At 50.0% G+C, this 23,193-nt stretch overlaps 1 protein-coding gene across 1 annotated transcript in view; it reads right to left on the bottom strand.

Moving 5' to 3' along the window:
- NTN4 (netrin 4) overlaps positions 1 to 22,354 on the bottom strand; it is a 47,403-nt gene extending 25,049 nt beyond the window's left edge. Inside the window, exons 1-3 of the mRNA XM_086470891.1 lie at positions 22,285 to 22,354; positions 18,142 to 18,671; positions 1,714 to 2,001 (exon numbers count right to left, since the gene is read on the bottom strand). Coding sequence (XP_086327017.1) covers positions 1,714 to 2,001; positions 18,142 to 18,671; positions 22,285 to 22,354 — 888 coding nt within the window. The remainder of the gene's footprint in view (positions 1 to 1,713; positions 2,002 to 18,141; positions 18,672 to 22,284) is intronic.
- Between the last annotated feature and the right edge of the window lie 839 nt (positions 22,355 to 23,193).

Raw genomic sequence — 23,193 nt, 5'->3', positions numbered from 1 at the left:
ACCCCATCCTGTTATGCATGAGTGGGGTGCCACCGCAGTCCCTGAATCGCAGCAGCCTCGTGGCAGGCAGGAGCCTGGCACAGACCAGGCTCAGCCCCAGCTGCTGCAGTCCTATGATGCAAAAAAAAATGGGAGAGGAAACATCTTTCCACTCCCTGACCCTCCCTGCAAACCATGGGGGTACGTTACCTCTACACTGGTACATCCCTTATGGAACACGTGGAATAAGCTTGCAAGGCACAGTAAAATGAGTCAGCCTCACTGCAGAAACGTCACCTTTGGGACTCCTGCCACATACACATTTATAACTGGAGTTGAATTTCCAGTCCCCTCAGGGCAGGCGCAGGGGCTTGTTGCTATTTCTTACTTTGTTTTTCAGCGCGATTTTGGCACTGGTGCCTTCCCACAGCACCACCTGCTACCTGCGCACTAAGGTTTCCATAGGCTATAGCTGCACCGGAAACATATTTGGCTGCAGGCTCTGTTACAACTCTCAGCGGTGCTCCAGGGCACGCTCCCATGCAATTGTATCCTACTGAAATAATCCTGAGCAAACAGTTCCTTTCAAAGACTTTCGCTCAGGGAACATCTGTGGAAAGCAGAGCAGTGTTACTTGAAACAGCCTTATCAATCATAGCGCTGCATGCTTTCAAATTGGTATATTTTCAAGATATTGCATGACTCGCTCTATTAGAAGGGAAATGTGCTGTCTGCTTCATGTCTGAGACCATAATTTAAGTGAAATGAGAGTTCCCTGAAGAGCTGGACAGATGCCAGACCTCCTTACCTCGAGTAACTGCCTTATGGTTTTTTTATGATGTTTCCCTTTCTAACATTACTCAGCGCAGCATGTTTTGACTGCCTTGGCTCTCCCTACGGCTCCTCCGCCAGCAAAGCCAGGACTTTCAGAGCCAGTCAGGATGGGCAGAAAGGACAAGATGTGTTGGGGTCAGTGAGTGTCCCCAGACTGGCAGGGTTCAGGCATGCCAAGCCGCAGGCATCCAACACGTCTGCTGCTGCTGTGCCCATCACCTCCCCAATGTGGTTAGCGGCTCTTGCTTCTTCAGAACATGGGAGGACTGGGGTTTAGGTCTAGGTGGGTTCCAAAAGCTCAGAGCTCTTGTGATGGGAGTCCCCTTGAAACTGGAGCACAGTGGTTTTATCAGGAGAAAAGTACTGCGATCTGCAATGGAAAGCCTGGGAGTGAGAGCCAAAACCCAGCTCGCTGACCCCTTGGTTCAGGACCCAACCCAGTATCTGAGGATCCTCCAGAAGCAATGGCAATCACAAAGATGCCTAGTACCTTTACAGAAGCTCTCTCTCCTCCTTCTTTGTCATCAAAACACCCTGCATTTATTATCTTTTAGATATTGTATTATTGCATGTTAGCATTTGGGGGAAGAAGGGAGGTAGCAGGGTTTTGTTTTTTTTTTTTTAAGGATTCACCTGGAATAAATAAATTACTGTGGAACACCCTTGAAAGACAAGAGTCCTGGTGGACTCTGCACCAAGGCACAAGGGAAGCCCAGCGCTTCAGCCCGACACGGAGATCACCTTCTTTGTAAAGACCTCTTCTGCTTACTGTGCTTGGAATTCAGCGCACTACATGTCAAATACTGCATACTTGGACCTATACCATACTCTATACCACCCCTACTATTTTTAAAACTCTCCTTTCCTGCAGTGCAGATATTGTTGGGCGCATGTACATACCATGTGGAAAACTCCAGCTGCCTTGACGGGCTTGAATCCGGTGACGGGGACGCAGTGGTCAGCGTGGCCATTGCAGAAGCAGCTGCCCTTCACGATGAAGTCGTAGACAGCGTAGTGCAGGGGCGGCAGGGGCTGCGGGAGCCGGGGGGCTGGGCTGGCCGGGAGGCAGGGGCAGCCCTGCCGCTCCAGCAGCCGCACCCGCAGGTTGGTGATCTTCAGCTGCGCCTGGGCTTCTGCACTGTATGGGTCCTCCGCGGCGTAAGGCGGCGACAGGGCTCGGTATATCACCTGGGCAGAGAAATGCAGCAAGACAAGCAGAGAGAAGGATGTCAGCCAGCCCTGTGGTAAGCCAGTGGTGGGATGGCAATGGGATCATCCCGTGGGAGCACGCACCAGGCTCTTGTGATGCTTTTCCCCCTCCGCAAATGGAGGGAGTGGCAAATCCACCTCCACCCTGGTGTGCGCAAAGTGATCCCCCTGTGATCTCCCATGTCCCTTTCCACATAAAGTCCAGACCCTCTGGGTGTCAACTGACATTTCACCATTAACTTAAAGCAGAGCCCATGGTGCTGGTATGCAGCGCGGCCCAGCGCAGGGACTGACAGTCCTGCAGGCGATGGTCAGGTGGGGGACTCTCCATTCATCTTCCCTCCCCCAGAATGGGTGTATTTTTTAACAAATAAAGCTCAGATTTCCAAATATTTGGCTCCTATCAGTCCCAGGCTGCTTCCTAGTGGGAAAGTGATTAGGTGTAGCAATTAGTGACAGCAAGCTGATAGGCAAGAAAACCCAGATAAGAAAGAGAGAAAAGTGGGGGGTTTCTGAAGTTTAAACAAATACTTATCAGTCAGTCTTTATTTTAACTTTGGTCTGATTGAATAGGTAAATATTGGCTCAAGCTGGAAATTGAGAGCACTAGATAAAAATAATGAATTTTTTTGAAGAGGTTTATTTTAAAGTTGCTGGTCTAGCTGCCCACAGCGAGACATCAGAAACAGCACATACTTCATATAACTACCATTGGCGTAAAATGACACATTTATGACACATCTATTAGTTACTGGTACATTCAACTTACACTGACACTTTCTAAATAGTTAAATAGCTCTTCACTGAATAGCTACTGAAGGCTTGATGAACTACAATATTTATAAGCAACATTCAATCAGTCACTTGACGAGCCTTTGAGGGTGTGACACAGTCTAACGGCTCAACGCACTGCTCCCAGCAACGGCTTAAAACCTCCTCAAACCACCCTGCTGCCCTGCTGATAACCACCCACGCCACCTGAAATGCCGGCCAGCCTCCTACAGACAGCAAGGAGGTGTGTGGCAGCAAAGGGCGACCATCGTTTCTTGCCAGGAGGTGCTGCGGGGTGCCCGGCGAGAGGCAGCATGTGAAACTGCCAGCACCACTTAAGGGAATCACAGCCTCTTCTCCCTAAATCCACTCCTCCCAAAGGATGTGGCTGCTACGCTTCAGCTGATGAAGGCTTCTCTTTTATTTCACCAGGATTCACAGATACGGGAAATAAAGACCCTGGTGCTGCCAGCTTGCCTGCCCATGGGCTTTGCCTGCCGGCTGCCACCTCCGCCAGCCCCACCACTGCTGGCACCGCTCCTGGCTTTTCTCCAGAACTGCCAGGATCCAGCCGGAGGAAGCTTTGTCCCAGCCTGGAAAGAGATTTAGGGCTCATTCTGGAGCTGAATGGCAGCAGTGTGCTTTTGCACAGCCCATCAGCCTGCCAAGCACAGTTGCGACCAGCGTGCTGGTGACAGCAGGGCTTGGGCGTGTTGGTGCCGGGCACCGTGCGCTGGCAGGCATGTCGCAGCTGCAGCCCCGCGCTGCCACGCTGCAAACTCTCCCTCCCAAAGGTATTCCAGCATCTTTTGCTGGAAAGACATCAATAAGGGAGAAGGCGGTCAGAGGGGAAGGCTGATGAGCGGTACACCTCTTGTGCAGAAGGTTGTTGGTGAGGGATATTAATAAATAGTAACACATTTCAAAAGTGTTGGGTTTTTTCCCTCTCTTTCAGGAACATACAGAGTTTTTTGCTGCTTTCCTAAAATAAAAATATCAAGCAGATATGAACAGAAACCCAAGTGAACCCAACTATCAGGTCCTGCACCTCTCCCCAGGGCTTGTTATTTACCCAAATTTAAATCAAAGTCATTCTGATCACATTTACTTGTTAGTGGCTTTGTGAACACAAGATGCTTTCAGATGTGGAAAGAAAATTCCTTGGGAAACATTCAAACTGGAGACATTGATTTCCTTTTAGTGGATATGATTGAAAATGCCAAGCTGAGAATTTTCAGTAAAAACTAGCATTTTAGGTTTCTTGCTATCACATAAATCACATCTTTGTTCATCCTGGTTCAGATGAGAGCAGCGAAGAAAATACATAAATAGGAACAATTTATGTTAGCTGCAGCTGCAGACCTTCCTCTGATCATTTTCAGTTTTTCTTGTTTATCTGTCCCCATTTAATACATGTGACTGATGCTTGTAGTTCTAGCAAAGACAATCACAGCGAGGAAATCTATAACCCTGAGCGCCTTCACGCTGAGAGAGTTAAATCTTGTCTGTGTGGAATTCAGGGGGAGTTATGCTGCTGATTTCAATGGAGCCAGTATTCCCGCTCAGGCCCTAAAATGTTACAAACATTTCTTTTTATGGCTACTTGAAAACAGTGATGCTAAACATGAGCCCTATCAGTAATTCCCAGGGGCTGCGGGCTCTCAGCCGCTCCCCCCGGCTGCCCTGTATTGCTCTGGCTGTGCCCAGCAGCCCTGGCCCTGGCTTCAGAGTCGTGCTGCACCCTGCAGCAGTGCAACATAACGGTATGAGCCTGGTCTCAGCGCTGCCAAGACAGTAAACACCCTCATCCCTCCGTCTCAGACGCTAGTAGCCCTGCTTTAATGAAATACAAACCCGCCATTATACCATGTAGAATGCCATACAAATAGCAATTCTCTGCTCTGCCCCAGCAGATTGAGCTGGAAACCCTGGGGCTGCATAATAAGGTCAAAGATGTGTTTTCCAGCAGGATTTCCCTGTTCAGTTGTTAATCTTACTGATATATGCCAGCCCATGTCAGGAGTCAGCACATTGCTGGAGCGACACTGCCCTCACACAGCTGGTATGGGTCTGCACCCCTGTGCTGCCTAGCACCCCAGCCCCACCTACACTCACGCATGGGTGCCAGCTTTCCTGCTTTTACCTCTCCTTGGACTTTTCTGTGCAATTGTCCCACTGATAGGACCGGCCCCAGTCTGCAGCATCCCACCTATGCATGAACCATGGTTGGCATAGCCAACCTGACCAGGTTTTCACACCTACAGTTCTGCCAGCAGGCCCTGGCCACTGCAGCCAGAGGCCTCCTCAACCAAAATATTGTGGAGCTTTAATGGCACAAGGAAAGCATGTAGGCAGGATTTGAGATGAACCTGCTGCCAACATGTGTGTGTATCTGATGATGGGGTTTTGCAAGCCCATCATCTCCCTGGTGCCACAGGGCAGGACCTTGGTCCCACTGCCTGGCCAGGGGCCGCCAGCTCTTCTGATGGACTCTGTTGGGCCAGCACTCCCTGGCCGCCCTGGGATGCTCCTGGTGATGCGCCCAATCTACAGTCATCATTCCTCTTCCCAACAGCTCCCCAAAGCCCTCTGGGTTTATCCTGCTAAAGCTACACACAAAACATGCGCACCCGGCTCAACTCAAAGGGACAGAAACTCTCCCCAGCGGCTCCACCACTGTGGTTGTGGTCTTGGCTGACACAAGCATGTATCATGCTAGCTTTTTAGCTGCTGGGGCAGCCCCTCTGCCAGACACGATGGGGGTACAACAGTTCCCTGCCGCCCCCTAGAGAAGTTGCTGCCTGCAGAGCCATCAAGTCCATTACTCTTCCCATCCCAAAAGCACTGGAAGAAGTTGTGCCTGGGGGTTCTGCCAAAGAGAGCTGTGTTGTGGTTACAGAAGGGAGATAAATAGCTCAATGAGGTATGTGAGAACACCCTTTTTGATAGATAATGCTGGTCCTGTTTTCACAGAGTAAGGCCTCTGCCAGGAGAAAGCTCCACCATACACAGAGGAACACACCCACCCCCTTGCTAAAGGAGAAATTGCAGCGAAACCTGGCCATCCACCTGCAGCAAGCCTCACTAGAAAGCACCCCACGCTCATCAGACTTTCCTACTCAAGTCTGTCTGCATGCAGGTGTCTTGCCAACAATACATCAAAACCCAGCATTACAATGTTGGGTAGATGTGACTTCTCCTGGTAGTCAGCACCACCACATATGATAGTGAAGGGTGGGAGGCCTGGATCTTTACATCAGCAGCTCTTTAGTGCATGCACTAATCCAAATTTTCTATTTTGTAGAACAAGCAGTAAGTAATAAATTGAAAACCCAGAGCACTTCCATGCTAGACATGCTATAATATATCCTATCAGAAAGATGTTTTTATTCCCCGTGTTGCTAGCTCACTATAAATCTTATGATATTTGTGATTCTTCTTGAACAAAGTCTCAGGAACTGAATCTTTTTCTCAGCTTCATTTAAAACTGATTATCTAGTAATATCTCATATCTGAGCAGCAAATGCTACAAACCTGGGGACAAATAAAAAGAACCTCTGTCTTTTAAACCAAATATCTAGTACTTGGGGTAATGTTCCTTCCATGTCACATGGAATTATGCTGTTGGATCCCACGTCCTATAAATGCAACCCTTGCACGAAGAAACATCAATAGAGGAGTGATTTAAAAGTTGCATGGGGATTTTTTTGGTGTGGGAGAATTCTCTCTACACAGCCAAATAGGAACTGTAGATTGCAATCTCAGAGTGAGGAATGCCACTGTTATGCCTCGAGAGGGTTGGGTTCACCTGACCCTCCTGGTGGGATGCCCGGCGGTGGCAGGAGGGAGCCCACTCCACTCCCAGGGGAGCGGGAGCAGAGAAGCTGCCCCGCGGCACCTTGCGCATGCTGTGGAGTAAAAATCTGCTCTTCAGCCAGACCGCTCCAGCTGTCTGCAGTTTGGGCATATCATTACATAGATACTCTCTCATAAATTTCCACAGCATTTCAGTTTCCTTGTGGGCTGTCATGAGCAGCTCTTGCTCTGTTGATTACTTCACATAGTTTTTGTCTTAGTGGCGCAAGAAGCCTTAGCTACTTGCCATTCCACAGATGCAATAATGTAGCCCTGTGTATAAATAAAGCAGCAGCCATGAACATGGTACACTCAAGTAACCGCTTGCACCACAATGACCTTGATTTATAAATACATAAAAGTCCCTTTGCAAGAAGTACCCTAGTATGTTTATATGTGAGAGGCAATGAAAGGACATCTTTATATATATCTCCGCAGTGGGAAGGAAAATGCTAATGAATGATGCTGAGAGCAACAAAATAGGCTCTGAAGTCAAAGTTGCCTGAGGAAGTCAACAAAACTAATGAAAGATTTGCCACCAGCAAAGCCTTCTCGATGAGTCACGGGTGCATCTCAGATCACTGCAGCCTCCACCTGCCACAGCTGCAAGGGCCTGGACCTTTGTCAAGACACAAGTGTCCACAGCAATAAAATGGGGCCCTTTGGGATACAAATACCCATAACATTGAAGAGACATAAAAAGCTTCTTCCTCACAGACCTTCAGAACTAGGCAGAGCTGCAGAGACCACTGACCTGCAGCCCCCGCGCAGGTGTCCCTTCCCCGGGTCCCTGCAGCTGGCTGGAGGTGCCACGCTCCAGCCTCCAATCGGGAGCCTGGCCTCAGCCAGAATTTCTCCTCCCAAGCATGGAAGGCATCAGGAGATGGTTCACAAAATGGCAAAACCAGCAAATTACAAACAGAGGGAACAAATGGATAGGATACTCAAGAAGCGTATACACATGGGAAGAAGTAAACAAACGGGAGTATGTCAGAAATGAAAACAATAAATTAATATTAAAAACGTAACCACATTTTTATTTGGTGATAAGTGAAAACCAAGGTGGTAACACTGCATGAAGTGGTCTGTTGTTCCTTTTCTGGAGGGGAAAGCTGTGTCTGCAGAGGAGTGTTTCACTTGTGAAGCCTCCCCATACCTTTTAGGTTAGTTCCCTACTGAAATACGTCTTGTGCCATTGCACTGCCTGTGTATGTATCTATGTGTCTGTCAATCAGTCTGCCCTAAAAACTTTGGAAGCCACACCAAGCACATTTTAGAGTATATCTTAAAAACATTAAGCTCCTAAAAGTTTTACGAAAACAGTCTTGCTCATTCACAAAATCAAGCTTGGTGGACTCCTCCCCCTGTGAAGAAGGCTGCTAGAGCCACAATGCTTGTACCCTCTATTGACAAAACAGACTTATTTGATGTATTACCACAGCAAGCAAAAGAGCTTCTAAGAGACAAACCCATGCGCATCTCTGTGCTATGTTCATTGCAATGACCCTAAACTAAAAAAAGGCTGATGCTGTAAATAATTTACACGGTGTGGGAAGTTCATTGACCTAAACTGGGGAGGTATCACCCACCAGGCTCCTTTAATACACTTTGTTTTTCTGCCTATCAGACCAGGTGGACTGCAGGGAAGAAGAGCCTCTCTTTTTCTTACAAAGAGGTCTGACCACCCCCTGCATGTGCGCATTCACAGTGCGCACTTCAGCATCACCTGAGTGAGATGAAGTAGCAACAGAAATTGGGAAGCCTGCCTTGTCACTGCAGAAGGGTGACTGTCAGAGACACTAAGATCACAGTAAGTCATGGAGCTTATCTTTTGGGCCACAGTGTGAAGCACTCTGTCCACATCCCCAAGCAATGGTGACAGAAACCCACTGTGTACCACCACCAGCATCTCCTGATCTCCTTGAGATGCTGGAGAAATGGTATTCCTGCAGCTATTACAGCTGCTTCATATATTTTGACAAAGGACAGCATTCGGCCCATGCCTACAGCCCTTCTGCAATCTTTTACAGCATGTAGAACAAGGCAAATAATCCCTTGTCTCACCATCCAAAAGTTACGCAATCTTGCAGGGACTTCAGGAGGAAAATCCAGCTATTTCAAATAGCTGTCCCTTGTGGGGGCCTTGGCAAATTAATTTATACCAAGGCAACTTTCACCTTTTGGGAAACTCAAGGCATTCTTCTGCCATTCTCAAAAGCAAGAAGCTGTATGGGAAGAGCTCCTATTCACACACAGCAACTGGCTGGTGAGGGGCTGGAAAAGGCAGAAGGAGAGCTAGGCAAGAGCCTTAGGATTTCTCCAGGATCTTTGACATCTCTGGCAATAAGAAGAGCCATCTTCACAGTCTCCCTTTAACATCCCACTGCACAAGTTCATTAGATGAAAATGAAACACTGCTAGGTCATGCCTGTCTTCATGGAGATGATCACAGAAGTAACATTCTTACCAGAAAAATCTCTCTCCAGCTCAAAACAGCTCAAAATATTTGGATTTCTTCACCTCCAGTTAACAGTGTTTCTCTAAGTATTGATAGTTTATTCCACAATGGCTTTATTTTGCCTAATCACTACTTTCACTCATCAAACAGATAGAAATGCACAGTTTCTTGGCTCACAAAACCCTCCAGATGCATGATCCCGTTGGCTATGCACTATCAAGGAAAATAAATATGGCTTTTTTCTCATCTTCAGAATCATGGTTTCCAGGGCTGCACTATCTTGCGCAGGAAAATGAACCAGCACATTTCAGCTGATGACATGAAGAAGTCCTTTGACCCATCAGCGAGAAAGATGGTATTTAAATACTTTTCCCTCCAGCAACTCCCCTCCCCTTTCCCTATCCCCACAAAGATTTATGATCTCAGCCTTGGCCTGCCAGCAGTACCTGTTGTGCGTATGAAAGGCCAAGAAAACCTGGAGCTACCTCCAAAGAGCCAGACAGAGAACTGGACTTGCTTGTTTGTAGGCAGGGCTTTAAGAAAAGCTGGCTCACTCCCCAGAGCTGCAGAATAACCCCTTTAACAGCTTCTGAGCATGACACACCACTGCAAAAGCCTGGAAGGCAGCAGGTTAACGTTTCAGCAACTGCAACTGTACTAAGGATCAAGGTGATTTCTTTCAGCCTAAGAGTAACCCCATTTCATGAATATTTTTCAATTGCTCTTGTCTATAATGGAAAGGATTTCTGTCTGTAGAACTGGCTGTTTAAACCATCCCATTACCATTAGTTACACTTAATTTTAGGAAAGAGAACACCTGTCTGAATTATATGCAAATACGCACTGTCAAAAAGGTCATGAGAACAGCACCTCCCTTTCAATCTGTGGCTATAGATTTCAACCACAGCAATAAGGGATGCCCCAGAGAGACTGGTGATAGGGAGTCATGGCATATGTGTCTAGTAAGTTTGGTTTTGGACATCAACTTCTTTTCTTCCTGGAAATGTTGCCCAGGGAGAATTTGAGGACTTCACCATTTGTGTAGGATTTTGAATGTTGGTTGACTGGACATCTCATGCCAACACCCATTGTGCATGGCGATTAATCTCAGATTAAGTCCCCATGAGCTTTTTGATCCAAAACTTCTGAGATATGTCAATTCACTGCTTTAGGTTACACACTTCCCGTGTAACCAGTTGCATCCGGGAATCCCAAAGACAAACATGGTAGCCCTACTTTCCAGCCAGTGAACTGGGAGCTGAATAAGTGAGCCAGTTCTCCCTTCGTGCTAAAAATGAACTGTGAAATGAAGCAGTGGGGTGCAGTGCCTGAAGAGAGGCTCTGGCTGCACCGCTAAAATCCCACAGCACTTTTCTCAAGGGAAGCAATAGTCCTGCTAACAAGGCCAGATGCCAATTTAGGGAATTAAATTCTGCCTACCCAAATTTCACTTGTTTCATGTGGGTACAGTACTCTTCACTTCCTACATAAGAAGTTTGGAAAGGGTCTTCTGGAGCCCTGGGACCCATTCCCTCCTGCTGTTGGCAGCCTACAATATACCCCCTTTCACACACTGGTCAAGCTCCCTTTGAGGAATAATCTGTTTTAGCCATAATTGGAGGCTGATCCAGAAACCCTGATCTGCAGTTGTTAGAAACTTGCTATTCTAAATGGGGGACTGCCGATACGCTCTGTTAAACACTGGCTATGCTCCATCCCAGAGGCAGCTGCATTTCAAGAGCTGGCCAAGCAGAGGGCCAATGTCCAAGTGCCAAAAGCACTGGTAAAGTCAGGGAGAAAAAGAGACAATGAGACCTTCCTGTGGGTTAGCTGCAATGGGGAGGATTCATGCAGAGGATCACCAGGTAGGTTGGAGAAGCATCTTGCTCCTTGCATGCCCTGGTCCTCCAGAGATGCTGAGCACCTGAGAGGCCTGGCAAAGGGACAAATCACTCCTCCGGGACTGCCCATGGAAGAGGGGGAGGGATTTGTCACAACATGTCCCAGAGACCTGGCAGTATCATCCCTGGTACTCCATGCACGGAAAAATTAAAAGGCAGGTGCTGGTGCCCAGAAAACACCAGTTGTGTCGCTCAGCCCTGACGGTGACTGAACTCTAGAGTGAAAGTATCTTTCATGGTAAAATTCCCCCGAGACCAAAGATTTGTCTCCACATGTGCCCAGAACTGCCCTTGCCTCCTGTCCTCCGAGGCACAGGTAAAAACTAAGTTTAGGTTTCCCTTTTTTCCCTGAATCATCTTTTTGCTGCCCCATTATTTAAAGGGAGAAGCTCCCCCCATCCCACCACGTTAAAGCCAGTGGAAACCCTGCCAGGACGGAAGGCCTGGGAGCCAAGCCAAGAGATGTACCACGCCACAGCCATCAGCAAGATGGCCAGTGGAGGGATGGCACCCTGCTGATGTGCCGCTGCTGCCACTGCTGCCATGAGCATCAAGCCCTGTTCCATGCTGGCTGGCAGGCACAGATCCTGCTCGGCTCTCACAAACCCTCCCCAGCCACCCCACGCTGAATGGCCAGCTGCTGCAGCCTGGGGTTTCTGTATTCCTACACCATTTCATTGTCTCTGGCCTGACTTTTTTTACTTTGTCTCATTAACTATTCCCCTAGAAAACATTATTCTTGTGCTTATGAAATAATGGTGCTCATGTCTTGCTAAATTCATAGATATAATGCAAAGAGCCAGGCTGGGTCTGGCCATCACCCTCATCGCCCCTGGCCCCTAGCTGAACAGACTCTCCTTTGCATGTGGCATTTCTGTACAAAGCACAACAATTCACTTTTCCCAAAGACAGAATGATCAGGAAGATGCTGTTAAAGAGGGGTTTTTTCCTACAAAATGCATTCCTACAAAGTGTAGAGATGAGACTTGAAAACATACTTCCCTAGCCATGTCCTCACGTGTCCTGAGCACTGCTGAACACCAGCTAGGATCCCTCTTTCCTTCTCATCAGTTTGGGCCTTTGTTTTCTCTCTGTGCAGACATCAGTGGCATAGGACGATTAAAAAAGCCATTCACAGCCCTCTAACAGGCTGATGTCCTGGGGCTGCTTTGAGGTTATTCTTGCATATTTGCCCAGGTTCTTTGTGGAGTCTCAAGTCCTGCAAGTGACTGAACTCAAATCTGCCGTGACCCATGAGATCCTTGGAGGATCTCAGCAATGAAGATGTTGCTTCAGTTAAGGACAGCAATCATAAGCTTAAAATTCAAGATTACTCAGGCCTAAGAGACAGGTAAAAAAATGGGCAAAAGCTTCTAGGCTGCAGCAGAGTGTTTTTACAACCCTAAATTAGCACTCCAAAATAAAAACTACTGAGCAAATTTAACTGCCGCTTGGGTCAGTGAGTGTTACAGTTCCTCATCGTCTATCGGGGCCAAACTTGTGAGCCGCAGGACAAAATTTACTTCTCCTCTACACAGCCACTTTCAGGTAGAACCGGTAGGGCTGATGTCCTCCAAATCTTTAAGGAGCAGTGGCAGGCTGCATGCAGTAACAGTGCAAGGCAAAACATTTGAAGGTTTTTCTGCTACAGAAGGCACATGAGATCAATAAAATGCTCAGTAAGACACACATCCCACAGTAAAACAGTGGTATGTGATGCTTCAAAAGTTAAAAGCACATCAGAATTTGTTGCTGGAATATAGTCAAGCTGCAAATACGCCCCTCCTATTAATAGCAAACAGCAACAATAGCTGAAGTCTCCAAGTGATTTATTAGCAGTATTCTGAATAGATGAACACTCAAATAAGTTACTAATTTACTAAAATCTTGTCAAGGAGACTCTGCTTCAGTAAGTCCTTTTATCCTGGAGCTTGTCTAAATGGGGACACTCAGGCGAGCTAATCTGAATTGACCACAGATGGGAATGTAAAGTGAATGAGATAATTGCATTGCAGAGTGGACAGTCACTCTCGCTCACAGTTAAAGAATTAACATCTGCTAAGGGTCCCTTGTCGATGAGCCCTTAACAGTAATCTCTAGCCAAGAATAATTTTAAGATTAGAGTGTAAAAGAAGAAATATTAATATGATCTGAGCTATGGGAGGGAAGATAGCCTTTTATGCATACTGATAAAATTGGCATTCCTGTCTGAGCATGAAGCCAAAAGAGTTTATTTCTGCATCTTGTTTACTTAGATCAGATTATGTTTGGCTGGTGAACTCATTTCTGCTTTTCCTTGCAATAACGTGACTGATGGGTTACACCCTTGAAAACAGTGGAAATACTCTGAATTTGTAGCACATTTGTATGATTCAGGCTAAAAACTTGGCCTTAGCCTTTCTCTTAAAACACTTATGATGTAAGGCCAGCATTTAGAGGTTTTTGCCTATGTGAAACAAGCTGCTGCTGTGAAACAATTAATTCACCAAATAAAGCATGAGGAAAGTCTTTAGTGACCCCTCTGCGTGCAGCTGATCTGAAATTATTCCCTGATAGGCAAGGAGTTTCTTGTCCCCTTCACAGTGTTGCCAATCCAACCCCGCAAATTGGCAGATGCTTGAAGTTTGCTGGAAACCCAGGTTGGTCGTACTGAGGTTTCCTCCTCCTTCCTGCTTCTCCTTCACCTGCACTGGACAGGCCCCACAACGGTGGACAGCCTGGCCCTAGGTGTTGAACAGTGAAAGTTCCCGAAAGCAGTGCCAGCCTGTGGGTAGATTTTGGAACAGGCTGCAGTGAGTGCCTGTGGATGCCAGGGCAGGGAGTGGGTGCCTACCATCAGCCTCTTGTCCTCTATACTCTACTGAGGAGGGGCTCAGTTGTTTTGTTCGGTTCCTGCGTCCTTGCAGAGAAGTCACTGCTTTCCTGGCTGCTGAAAGGGTGGTTCTTCTTTGCATGAGGCCAGACTACAGCCAGGATGCTCTGGCGTGGGGCTCAGCTCGGCAAAGTCTCTGAGCACATGCTGACCTGTGAACTCATGCTTACTTCCACTGAGAAAGCCTTTAAGACCAAAGACAGGGCATCAGTGTAGTGTTCCTGACATCAGTACCATGCCATGCAGCCCTCAGCTTCCTTCCTCTACAGTTCCGTCCAGATCTGTCCTTTCCTTCCTCATCCCACCATTGAGCTGTTGATCCTCCATCTCATGCCTGCTTCAGGGTGGAGGACTCAGATGCATCCAAAGCAGAGGATAACCATGTCCAGTGGTTTTGCAGCATCAGGGACAGGTAGCAAAGAAGAGCAGAGACCTGCCAAGTCCCTGCTGAGGTTACTCCACCCATCAGTAGACCTGCCAAGTGCCACACATGGCATTTGACATTACATCTTCTGGCTCTCACTGCTGTGGTGGAACCCAGCTTGGGTGACCGCAGCACAGTGCTACCCTATGAGCACAGATCACTCTCCCAATGCTCTCCACCACCCTGGTCCTACAATTGCAAAGGGAAGCCCAGAGCCGCTCAACTACAGAAGAAAGATGAAAGGCATCTCCCAGAGCCGTTTTCAGCACCTCTCATTTCTCCACCAGCTCTGAGCCCTAGATCTTTGAACTGAACCCAGAGACTTGGCAGCTTGCTCTCTGTGCTGTCATAAATCTCCTCAAGATCAACATCATGGCAAGTTGTGATGAGGGAGGATTTTTGTCATAAGAGTTGAACCAGGCACCTAAGGAATGACTCAAGCTGATGAAGGCAGAAGAAATGCAAAAAGCCTGATATTTCTTTTCAATAAAACCTGAAGCAGATACACCTTTGCTCCAAATTAACACAGGTGATTCATTAAAAGGGGCTGTAAGCCCCTAAGTACTACGTGCTTCTGCATGATGCTGCCTTGAAACGGGGCTCACAGGCACCATAACGATCGGCAGAAATGCAGGCGGATCAGCATCACCTGCTCTTTGCAGAGGGCTAAAGCCAGAAACCACCAGCCCAGCCAGCCACAGGTCTGTGCCAAGCTCCGGTGCCGTTTGGGGTGAGCCCCCATCTCCAGAGACCTCCCCTCAGCTTCACAAATTGCTCATCCAGGGGGACAGGCAGCAGTGACGGAGCTGCCAGCAGCGTGCAGAGACCCCCACCATCCTGCAAAACCCTGCAAGCCCTGACTCTGTGCCTGGAAATGCACATGTGGCGTTGAAATGTTTGAAGTGGGAGAAGGTGGTATATAGATAGTGTGACACACAGTTTGGATCATGGGTTACAGTTGTTACATTGCAGTTAAAAAAACCCTCTAAAAATTTAACAAAGAAATCCAGTAGCACTTGCAGAATTTACGCTTGGGCTTTAAAGAAAATTGCGGCAACTGAGCTGCAATTAAATAACACCCTTCAGACTTGGACATTTCAGATGACTGCATATTTGAAACCACTATTTCAAGTGAAATTACTGTTTCCATATGTCTGAAATTAGGTGCTACCAGAAGTGGGAGTAAAGCAGGACATAACTCTAAACAGAACACAAAACTCTGATGTTTCTTTAGGTGAGATACATGTTGCTATTGGCAGTTACAAGTAATTGCTGGAATGTAGCACACTGTAATAACTTAAATGTGTTATTTGCTAAGCATGCAGGCTTGCCATCTGGTCACCAGAAAGCTGCTGTTATTACTTGCAGGTAAAAAGCGGTGTTTAAGTGCAGGGAACTGAAGTATGCCATATGAATAAAACCTTATAAGCTCCAGCCCCTTGGACTCAACATTTGTTTAAAACCTGGAATAATTAAATGATCTTGACTTTTATAGCTTCTTTGCAATAACACAGACTAAAGCAATGCCAAAAGAAGAGATCCCACAGGAGCAAGCTCCGTAAACAGCTTGTTTTTGCAGTATGCTACTCCAAATGCATCAAACACCACCAAATTCCTTTTCTTCTTCCGATAGACACTTGTTTCTGGCTCTCCCAGAGGACCAGAAACCACACAGGACCTCGATCCTACTGTCCCCACACACTGCACCAACCTGTAGAGCAGCCAGCCTGAGACTGGGATTTGTACAGGTTCTCGCCAGGCACAGCCCCCATCCTGGTGTGCAGGTACATCACTGGGGTGACTGCAGTGAAAACTGCACCGGGGTGCTAAGTGTGCAGGACCCAGCACAAATGAGGCAAGTACTGCCCTGAATGACGCCCTGGGTTTCTCATCCCTGAGAACAATTCCTGGGAAAGCTGCAAAAGGAGCATGTAAGTCAGAGTACCCCAGGCATGTCCTGCTGGCTGACTCAAGAGCTAGATTTCACTCCCTGCTCTGTATCGCAGGCTCACATAGCCTCATGATTCAGGTGGTGGGACACAGAGACTGGCAGAAGTGCTGAGGGCCTGGAAAATTCTCAGTGGGCTAGGCCCGTCCTTTCTTTTGCAGGTCCTACTTTGTAGTCAGCCCCGATTCAGAACCACAGAGTGGTTTGGGCTGAAAGAGACCGTCAAAGACCACCTAGTTCCAACCCCTCGGCCATACGCAGGGACATCTCCCACTAGATCAAGTTGCTCAAAGTCCTGTCCAAGCTGACCTTGGACACTTCCAGGGATGGGGCATCCACAGCTTCTCTGGGGAACCTGTTCCAGTGTCTCACCACCCTCATCATAAAAATGGTCTTCCTTATATTCAATCCAAAGCAATTTCAGTTTAAAACCATTGCCCCTTGTTCTGTCAGAACAGGCCCCGGTGAAAAGTCTTTTTCCATCTTTCTTATAAGCCCCTATATATATTTCACTGTGAAAGGAAGTTCAGGCAGCTTTTTGGGGCACGAGCAAAGGCAGGCAGGAGCAGAAAGGAAGGTAGCACTTTTTCTCACCAGCCATCTGATTCAATCCCTTTGCTGGGCTAATGAAACAATCATCCTGGGTCTGTCTGGCAGGTCTGGAAATCCTTCATTCTGAGCTGAGGAGAGCACAGAGCAGGTTCTCCTACAGCAGGACATTGTCTGCCTCCTGAGACACAGCTAAGGGATGCACTTTGGTGAACAAACAGCTCTCGGTATTTCTGCAGAGAGTGGCTTCCTAAACAGAGCATGGCTACAGGTGATCCCAAATGATTGCAAAGGGGTTTGAACAGGTCATTTTTCTCCAACATGAATGCTGGTCTCCAAGGACCAGGCTTTCACCTCAAAACCACTTCTCAGCAGAAACAATGATATAACTGACCCCTGATTCACTAATCGGATTTGCTTCTTTCTCTGTGTTAGGTCAGAGGGGAATTTTAAGTTTGGTTAAACTTTCAGACAAGCTCATTAAATTAGGCCACTAGAGGGAGCAGCCTTTAAAGTCCAGAGCTGGTCACTGGGGACACGTCCCAACAAGTGTGGACCCAGGAGGGCAGCCTACAGCCGTGGCTCCCAGTGGAGGGTCTCCAGCGCCATGGGACAGGCTTAGGCACCAAAGGCAAGAGCATTATTGGTAGTGCCTCCAAGTGCATGATTTATTATCTGCTGTTTCTGATACTGGAAATAATCATTTTCACATAAATTTTTCCCCTTAGCAAGCATGATGTTTTTCTTCATTTTTTCACGCTCATTTCACATGAAAATAAATGTGCACAGCAAAAAAAAAAACAAGATGAGGTATAAGGTTTCTTAATCACCTGGCTAATGTGGCTTATTGGAGCAGTACTTCAGCGTGGTCAGTAGCTATTTTGAATGGTTACATGCCTACTTCTCAATGGTCACTATTAAAAGTGAATCTGGTGACCATTAATTTTAACACAGTTGCATTCCAGTCAAAGTCAGACTGATTTGCATCACCCTGAAACCACACAACTGCAGGGACTGGAGACTATCAAGAGCGACGTTCCCTTTGGCTTTCCCAAGGAATTGGCAGCATACTCCTCGTTTGCAGTTGTGCGGGTGGTTTCACGGGGCAAGGGGAGAAGAGTTTTTTAGAAAAGAAGGGGATTATTGGCTCAGCAAAGCGAGGGGCAGAGCGGTGCCTACACCACCTAGGAATGAGTTGCATTAATTCACCCTGTGAAATAAATTCGATGACAAAAGGATGCCAGTGCACTAAAATAAGAAGTGTAAAAGCCAGAGCGGAGATTGCAGAGGGAAAGGGGGACTGGAGTGAGGGCTTTCTCTTCCCGACACCGGCAGACCTACCTCTCCTCCGGTGCACGGGAAGGGACTCGAATATCTGGAAGTGCAAATGGCTCCTCTCTGCCTCACGTCATCCTCCAGCCCAAAGGTGGCTGAGCAGTTAGCAGCAAAGTATTTGTAAGGCTTCCACGTCTCGCCAAAGTCCTGGGAGCGCTCCAGCACCATGGCAGCCGGCCTGGGTGACTTGAAGACCAAAATCAAGTGAGTGAAGTAGAAAGCGGCTTCCAGGTCCAGCCGGATGGTCTCGCGGGGGGCATCCTGGGCCGACTGCCACCAGGTGCGGGGCAGGCGGAAAGGGGAGTCAGCCATGGCGGCGGGGGGGTGGGCCAGCCCCGCGTGGGCCCCGCTGCACCGGCTGCAGGTGGGGTGCTTGCAGCGGCGCTGGGCATCCTCGGCGTAGGTGCAGAAGGGCTCGGTGGCATGGCGACCGCAGGTCGTCTCCGTCCGCAGCGCCCGCCCGTGTGCCAGGTTGCCCATCCGGGGGTTGCAGGCCTTTTCGCAGGGGCTGCCCGCTCCCACCGTGCCGCCCAGACCTGCAAGGCAGAGACCGGGGGGCTGAAGCTGGCTCCCAAGGTGGGGACACCCCACCCCGTTGGAAGCAGACATGCCTCACGACATGCTTTGTGGGGACACTGCCCCTGCTGAGACCATGTTCTGCAGGTACCCACTGAGCCCCAGAGGGGCCGAGGGAGAGTGCGGCACTGCTGCTCAGCTCTCCCCCTCCATGGAGCTCAGTGTGTCTAAACCAAATCAAAAAACCTCAGGGCTTCCCTGCACTTGGGAAAATCCCTACCAAGGGTTGCAGAGCAGAGCAGGCAGCAGGCAGGAGGAGCTACCTCCACTTTGCCCTCCCACCCTGAGGGACACACAGCACCACTGAAGCTTCAAGGGCAGTGACTGTGGCTATGCCCTGAGGCCTCCAAGGGGATCCAGGTGGTCCTGGAGGAAGGGAGAAAAGCACAAGATGGGCTGACAGCAACACTGGGGCAGCCAAGGTGGCACGCTGGCAGGAGACCAGGAGCTGGCCATGGGGGATGGCATTGCTGTGTCCTGGCTCACTGCACAGCAGATTGGCTGCATCCTGGGTGTGCCAGGGCTGGTAGGAATATCTCCTGCCACCAATGACCTCAAATCTTCACCCCCTTTCCCACCCCTCCATCCCTACCCCAAATCTCCCAACAGTCACAAACTGCTGCTTAGGTCAGGGTTGAATTGAAGCACCACCAAAGTTTGGGAAGGCTGTCACTGATGTGTGTAAAGGGAGGGGAAAAAAGAAATAATCTGTGGTTGAAATGATGCTGGCAAGCTGCCTCACAGCTGAGGCTCTGCGGTTTTTGTTCAAGTTTCTCTGGAAGCCTTGTCGATTTAAAAATCCACAGTTAATGTGTCAAAGAAAAATAAAATCACCATGGGGTTTGGTGTGAAACCATCCGCAATGTAACCCTCCTGGTGCAGGAATGTTTGATTAGGGACTCTCCACCTCTTTATTAATAAATGTAACAGTAGGTCAAGGTTGTATTTGACGAACCATAACTGTTTAACATTAAAAAAATAAAAAGCTCTGATGACTTGGATGTGGGCAGGCCAAACCATCTGAGGTGCATAATGTCTTCTTTATCACCGGGCCAGTCATACATAGTCAGCTTTGTGCACCAATTATTATGGCTTCTTCTTGGCATTTTTGTTATGTCCAAAGGTCATTTCAGTTTAGCATCCAATAAATCCTTTATTTGGGGTTTATTCAGCTTTTGTCTGCAGTGTCATAGATGCAATTAAGCTATATTATGCACTAGTGGAGGCTAAGCCCTCAGAGCCTGACAGCATTCCCCATTCCTTCTGCTCCTCAAGAAACACCCTGGAAAGAAAACATTTCTACCACCAAAGGTCTATATAGGTTTTCTATGCCGATTATTCAGAACAGATGCGAACCACTGCTAGTTATGCACTTCTGACTCCAGTCCCTGGATTTGACCAGGTAAGCAGTCTTGGGAAATTTTTAGTGAACAAGAAATGCTCATCAAGTTAGCTTCCTACAGGGACCCGGTAAAATTGTGGCTCAGATGATTTATACTAACTATGCAGAACATGTTTACTCCAGAAAAGTAAACAAATATAACTGTAAAATGAATGGAGTATCACCTACATCTCCTGAACATCCTTTTCAAAGTGTTGTATAAACATTAACTAACCTACGCAGCTCTCCTGAGGGGTAGGTAAGTAAGTGCTATTATCAGTTAGGCTTGCCACAAGTTGGCCTAATTTATGTCTTTGGCTGCTTTCCTGGATTCTTTGGCTACGTGTAACACAGCGTAGTTAGCCACCAAACAAACAGATGAACATTTACTGCGGTTCCCTCAGCTGCACAATTGCAAAGCAGATTTGGGAAGAGGTAAAAAGAGCAGGGCTCAGTCAGCACCCCGAGACAGGTCGAGATTATTGTTTGTGTTCGACAGGTCGAGATTATTGTTTGTGTTCATCAGGTCCTTTTGTTCTTCGCACACCGCCTATTCCTGCCCTCGGGGAGGCAGTGGAGGAGGACCTGGTCAGTGGGAGGTCTCCCGGTGACTGCGGCGGTGGCAGGGCTCGGCATAGCTGTCCCCGGGGAGGAGGCAAGGCTCTGCCTGAACCCAGCCAGGACGGGTTTGCTACCAAATTCCCATGTGAGACCCTGGGAGCTGAGAGTATTCAATTGCTCCTAGCTCCTGGTATGCTCCAGCCCCGGTCACACACGGTCACTGACTGCAGTTGTCTTCAGGGCAGGCATGAAGGTTTCCCTTCGTCACCTGGGGCCAGATTTGGAGCCAGGGACCTTGGTTTCAGCAGGATTTGAGAAACGCTGCTGGCACAGAGACCCCACTTCCCGTCCCAGGGGCGGGAAGGGGGGAGAGGAAACCCCCTTTGAAAGGGTGTTTGTTTTCACTTGGATTGGAAAGAGTTGCACGACAGATGCAGAGCACGGCATGTTACAAAAAGTGACAGCTTTCTAGTGTAATGCTGGCTGCCACAGGAATTCAGTAAAAGGACAAACGACAGAACAAAGATTTCCATGCTGTCAGCCACAAGCTCACAACTGCTCTGCCACAGCCCCGGAAAAGGTGCTTTTCCTTACTTGCACTTAATGAATCTGCCCGACCAAATACTCCCATTCTATATACTGTACATGCCATCGGAGTGGGATCTTCAGCAATGAGCAAGAGCACGCAGCGAATACCATGACTCACCTGTAAAACATCCATGGAAAATCATATGCTTCCTGCCCAAGCATTTTAGCAACACTTGCCTTGTGATGTTTCATTTCTATCTTGTGCCTGATTAAATGTTTGTTTCCCATCTGGGTTTTCTCGTCTTTTTAAAGAAGAAAATTGGCACTCGGCTTGCGAGCGGCCGAGGAAGCGTTATGCAAACTGTTTATGCCCAATTGCCTCTGCTGCGGCGCGGCAGGACCCTGCTGCGGGCAGACCCGAGCGCACAAAGTGTTTACGTTGCGGGAAGGGGCTCTGAAACCCCTGCCCGCCCTCCTCCGCACCCCGACAGCTCGGGGCACCGCCACCCAAAAGCGCCTGCGGAGCCCGCAGCGCCCTTCCTCCGCGTCCCGCCGCTGCCCCCCCGCAGCCCGGCTCCCGCTCCCGGGGCATCCCCCGGCTGCCCCGCGCTCAGCCCCCGGGCCGAGCCCGCCCGGCCCCTCCTGGCTCCGGCTCCCCCCCCCCCAGCAGCCCCGGCGGGCAGAGGCGGCCCCCGCGCAGCGCAGCGCGGCGCGGCCGGACCCCTCTTTGTCTGCGCCGAGGGGCGCGGGGCTGGGAGCGCAGCGCCGGCCCCTGCCCTTCCACGTACGCACACGCGTGCCGCACGCCTACATACAGAGCGCGTACGGACATACGCGCCTATGTGCGTGTATGCCTATCCGCGCACACGCAGGCATCCGCGTGTGTATATAGTGCGCACACGCGTAGGCGATCCTCTTGTGCACGCGCACGCCGCTGTACCGACGCGCCTCCGCGTGCGCATACACACGCAGCGATACCTGCAGGCACGTGTGTGCGCGCACACACGCGAGCACGCCCGCCCGCCCGCCCGCGCGGTCCCGCATCCCCCTCGCCCGCCCGCGGAGCACGGAAAAACGCCGAGCGCCGGACGGTCGCGACCCACCTGCAGCGGCAGCGGCGGCGGCGGCGGCGGCGCCCAGCAGCAGCAGCGCCAGCCACATCCCGCGCCCCATGGCCGAGCGCCCCGCGGCCGAGCGCCCCGCGGCCGCCCGCCCTGCGCGCCCCGCCGCCCCGCGGCGCGACCGGCCCCGCGCGGCATCAGCGCCCCGCGCGGCACCGGCGGGCGGGCGCGCGCCGCCCCGCCGCCCGCCGCGCACCGCGCCGCCCCGCCGCCCGCCGCCGCCCGCCGCGCAGCGCCCCGCGGCCCGCCCCGCCCCGCCGCTCTGCCCTCCCCTCCCCTCTCCTCCCTCCCTTCCCCCCCCCCCCCCGCCTTCCCGCCGGGGCGGCCCCGCCGCGGGGGGCGGTTGCCGGTGCGCGGCGAGGCGCGGTACTGCAGCGGAGGGTACCCCCCGCCCCCGCCCGCCACCCACCCAGCCCGAGGCGCTCTGCCGCGGCAGCCCGAGTCGGGCGGGCTGGTGCCCGGGAGGGAGACCGGCGCCCCGGGGCAGGGGCCTGCCCCGCAGCAGCGCCCGGGAGGCGCCGGCTCCGAGCCCGGGCGCGCTGTCGGGGCGAGGAGGGTGGAAGCCAAGCTTAGACACGCAGTCTTCCTCCGGCCAGGCTCGGTTTTAAAAGAGCGACCGGACTAGTCGCTAACTAAACCCGGGCCGCTCGAAACTTTTAAGAGGTTTCTCGTTTTTCGGGCTCTTTCCTGGTGACCGAAGGGCTGAGCGGTGGAGCCACGCAAACCTGAGAGGTTTGCCCTTCTTTCCCGGGGCTGGGCAATCCGCCGGGTTTTAGCGCACAGGTTTGAGAGCTGGTGAGTCCCATATAGTCTGGTCGGTTCAATAGCACTGGTCACCATACCCCAACGCGTTTTGGGCTCAGAAAGCAGGAAAAGACACAGTTACAGCTA

Source organism: Leptosomus discolor, chromosome 1, assembly GCF_034619465.1.
Source record: "Leptosomus discolor isolate bLepDis1 chromosome 1, bLepDis1.hap2, whole genome shotgun sequence".
Lineage (NCBI taxonomy): Eukaryota > Metazoa > Chordata > Aves > Leptosomiformes > Leptosomidae > Leptosomus > Leptosomus discolor.
The sequence above is the reverse complement of the archived record's forward strand: the minus strand, read 5'-3'. Positions and strand labels throughout refer to the sequence as shown.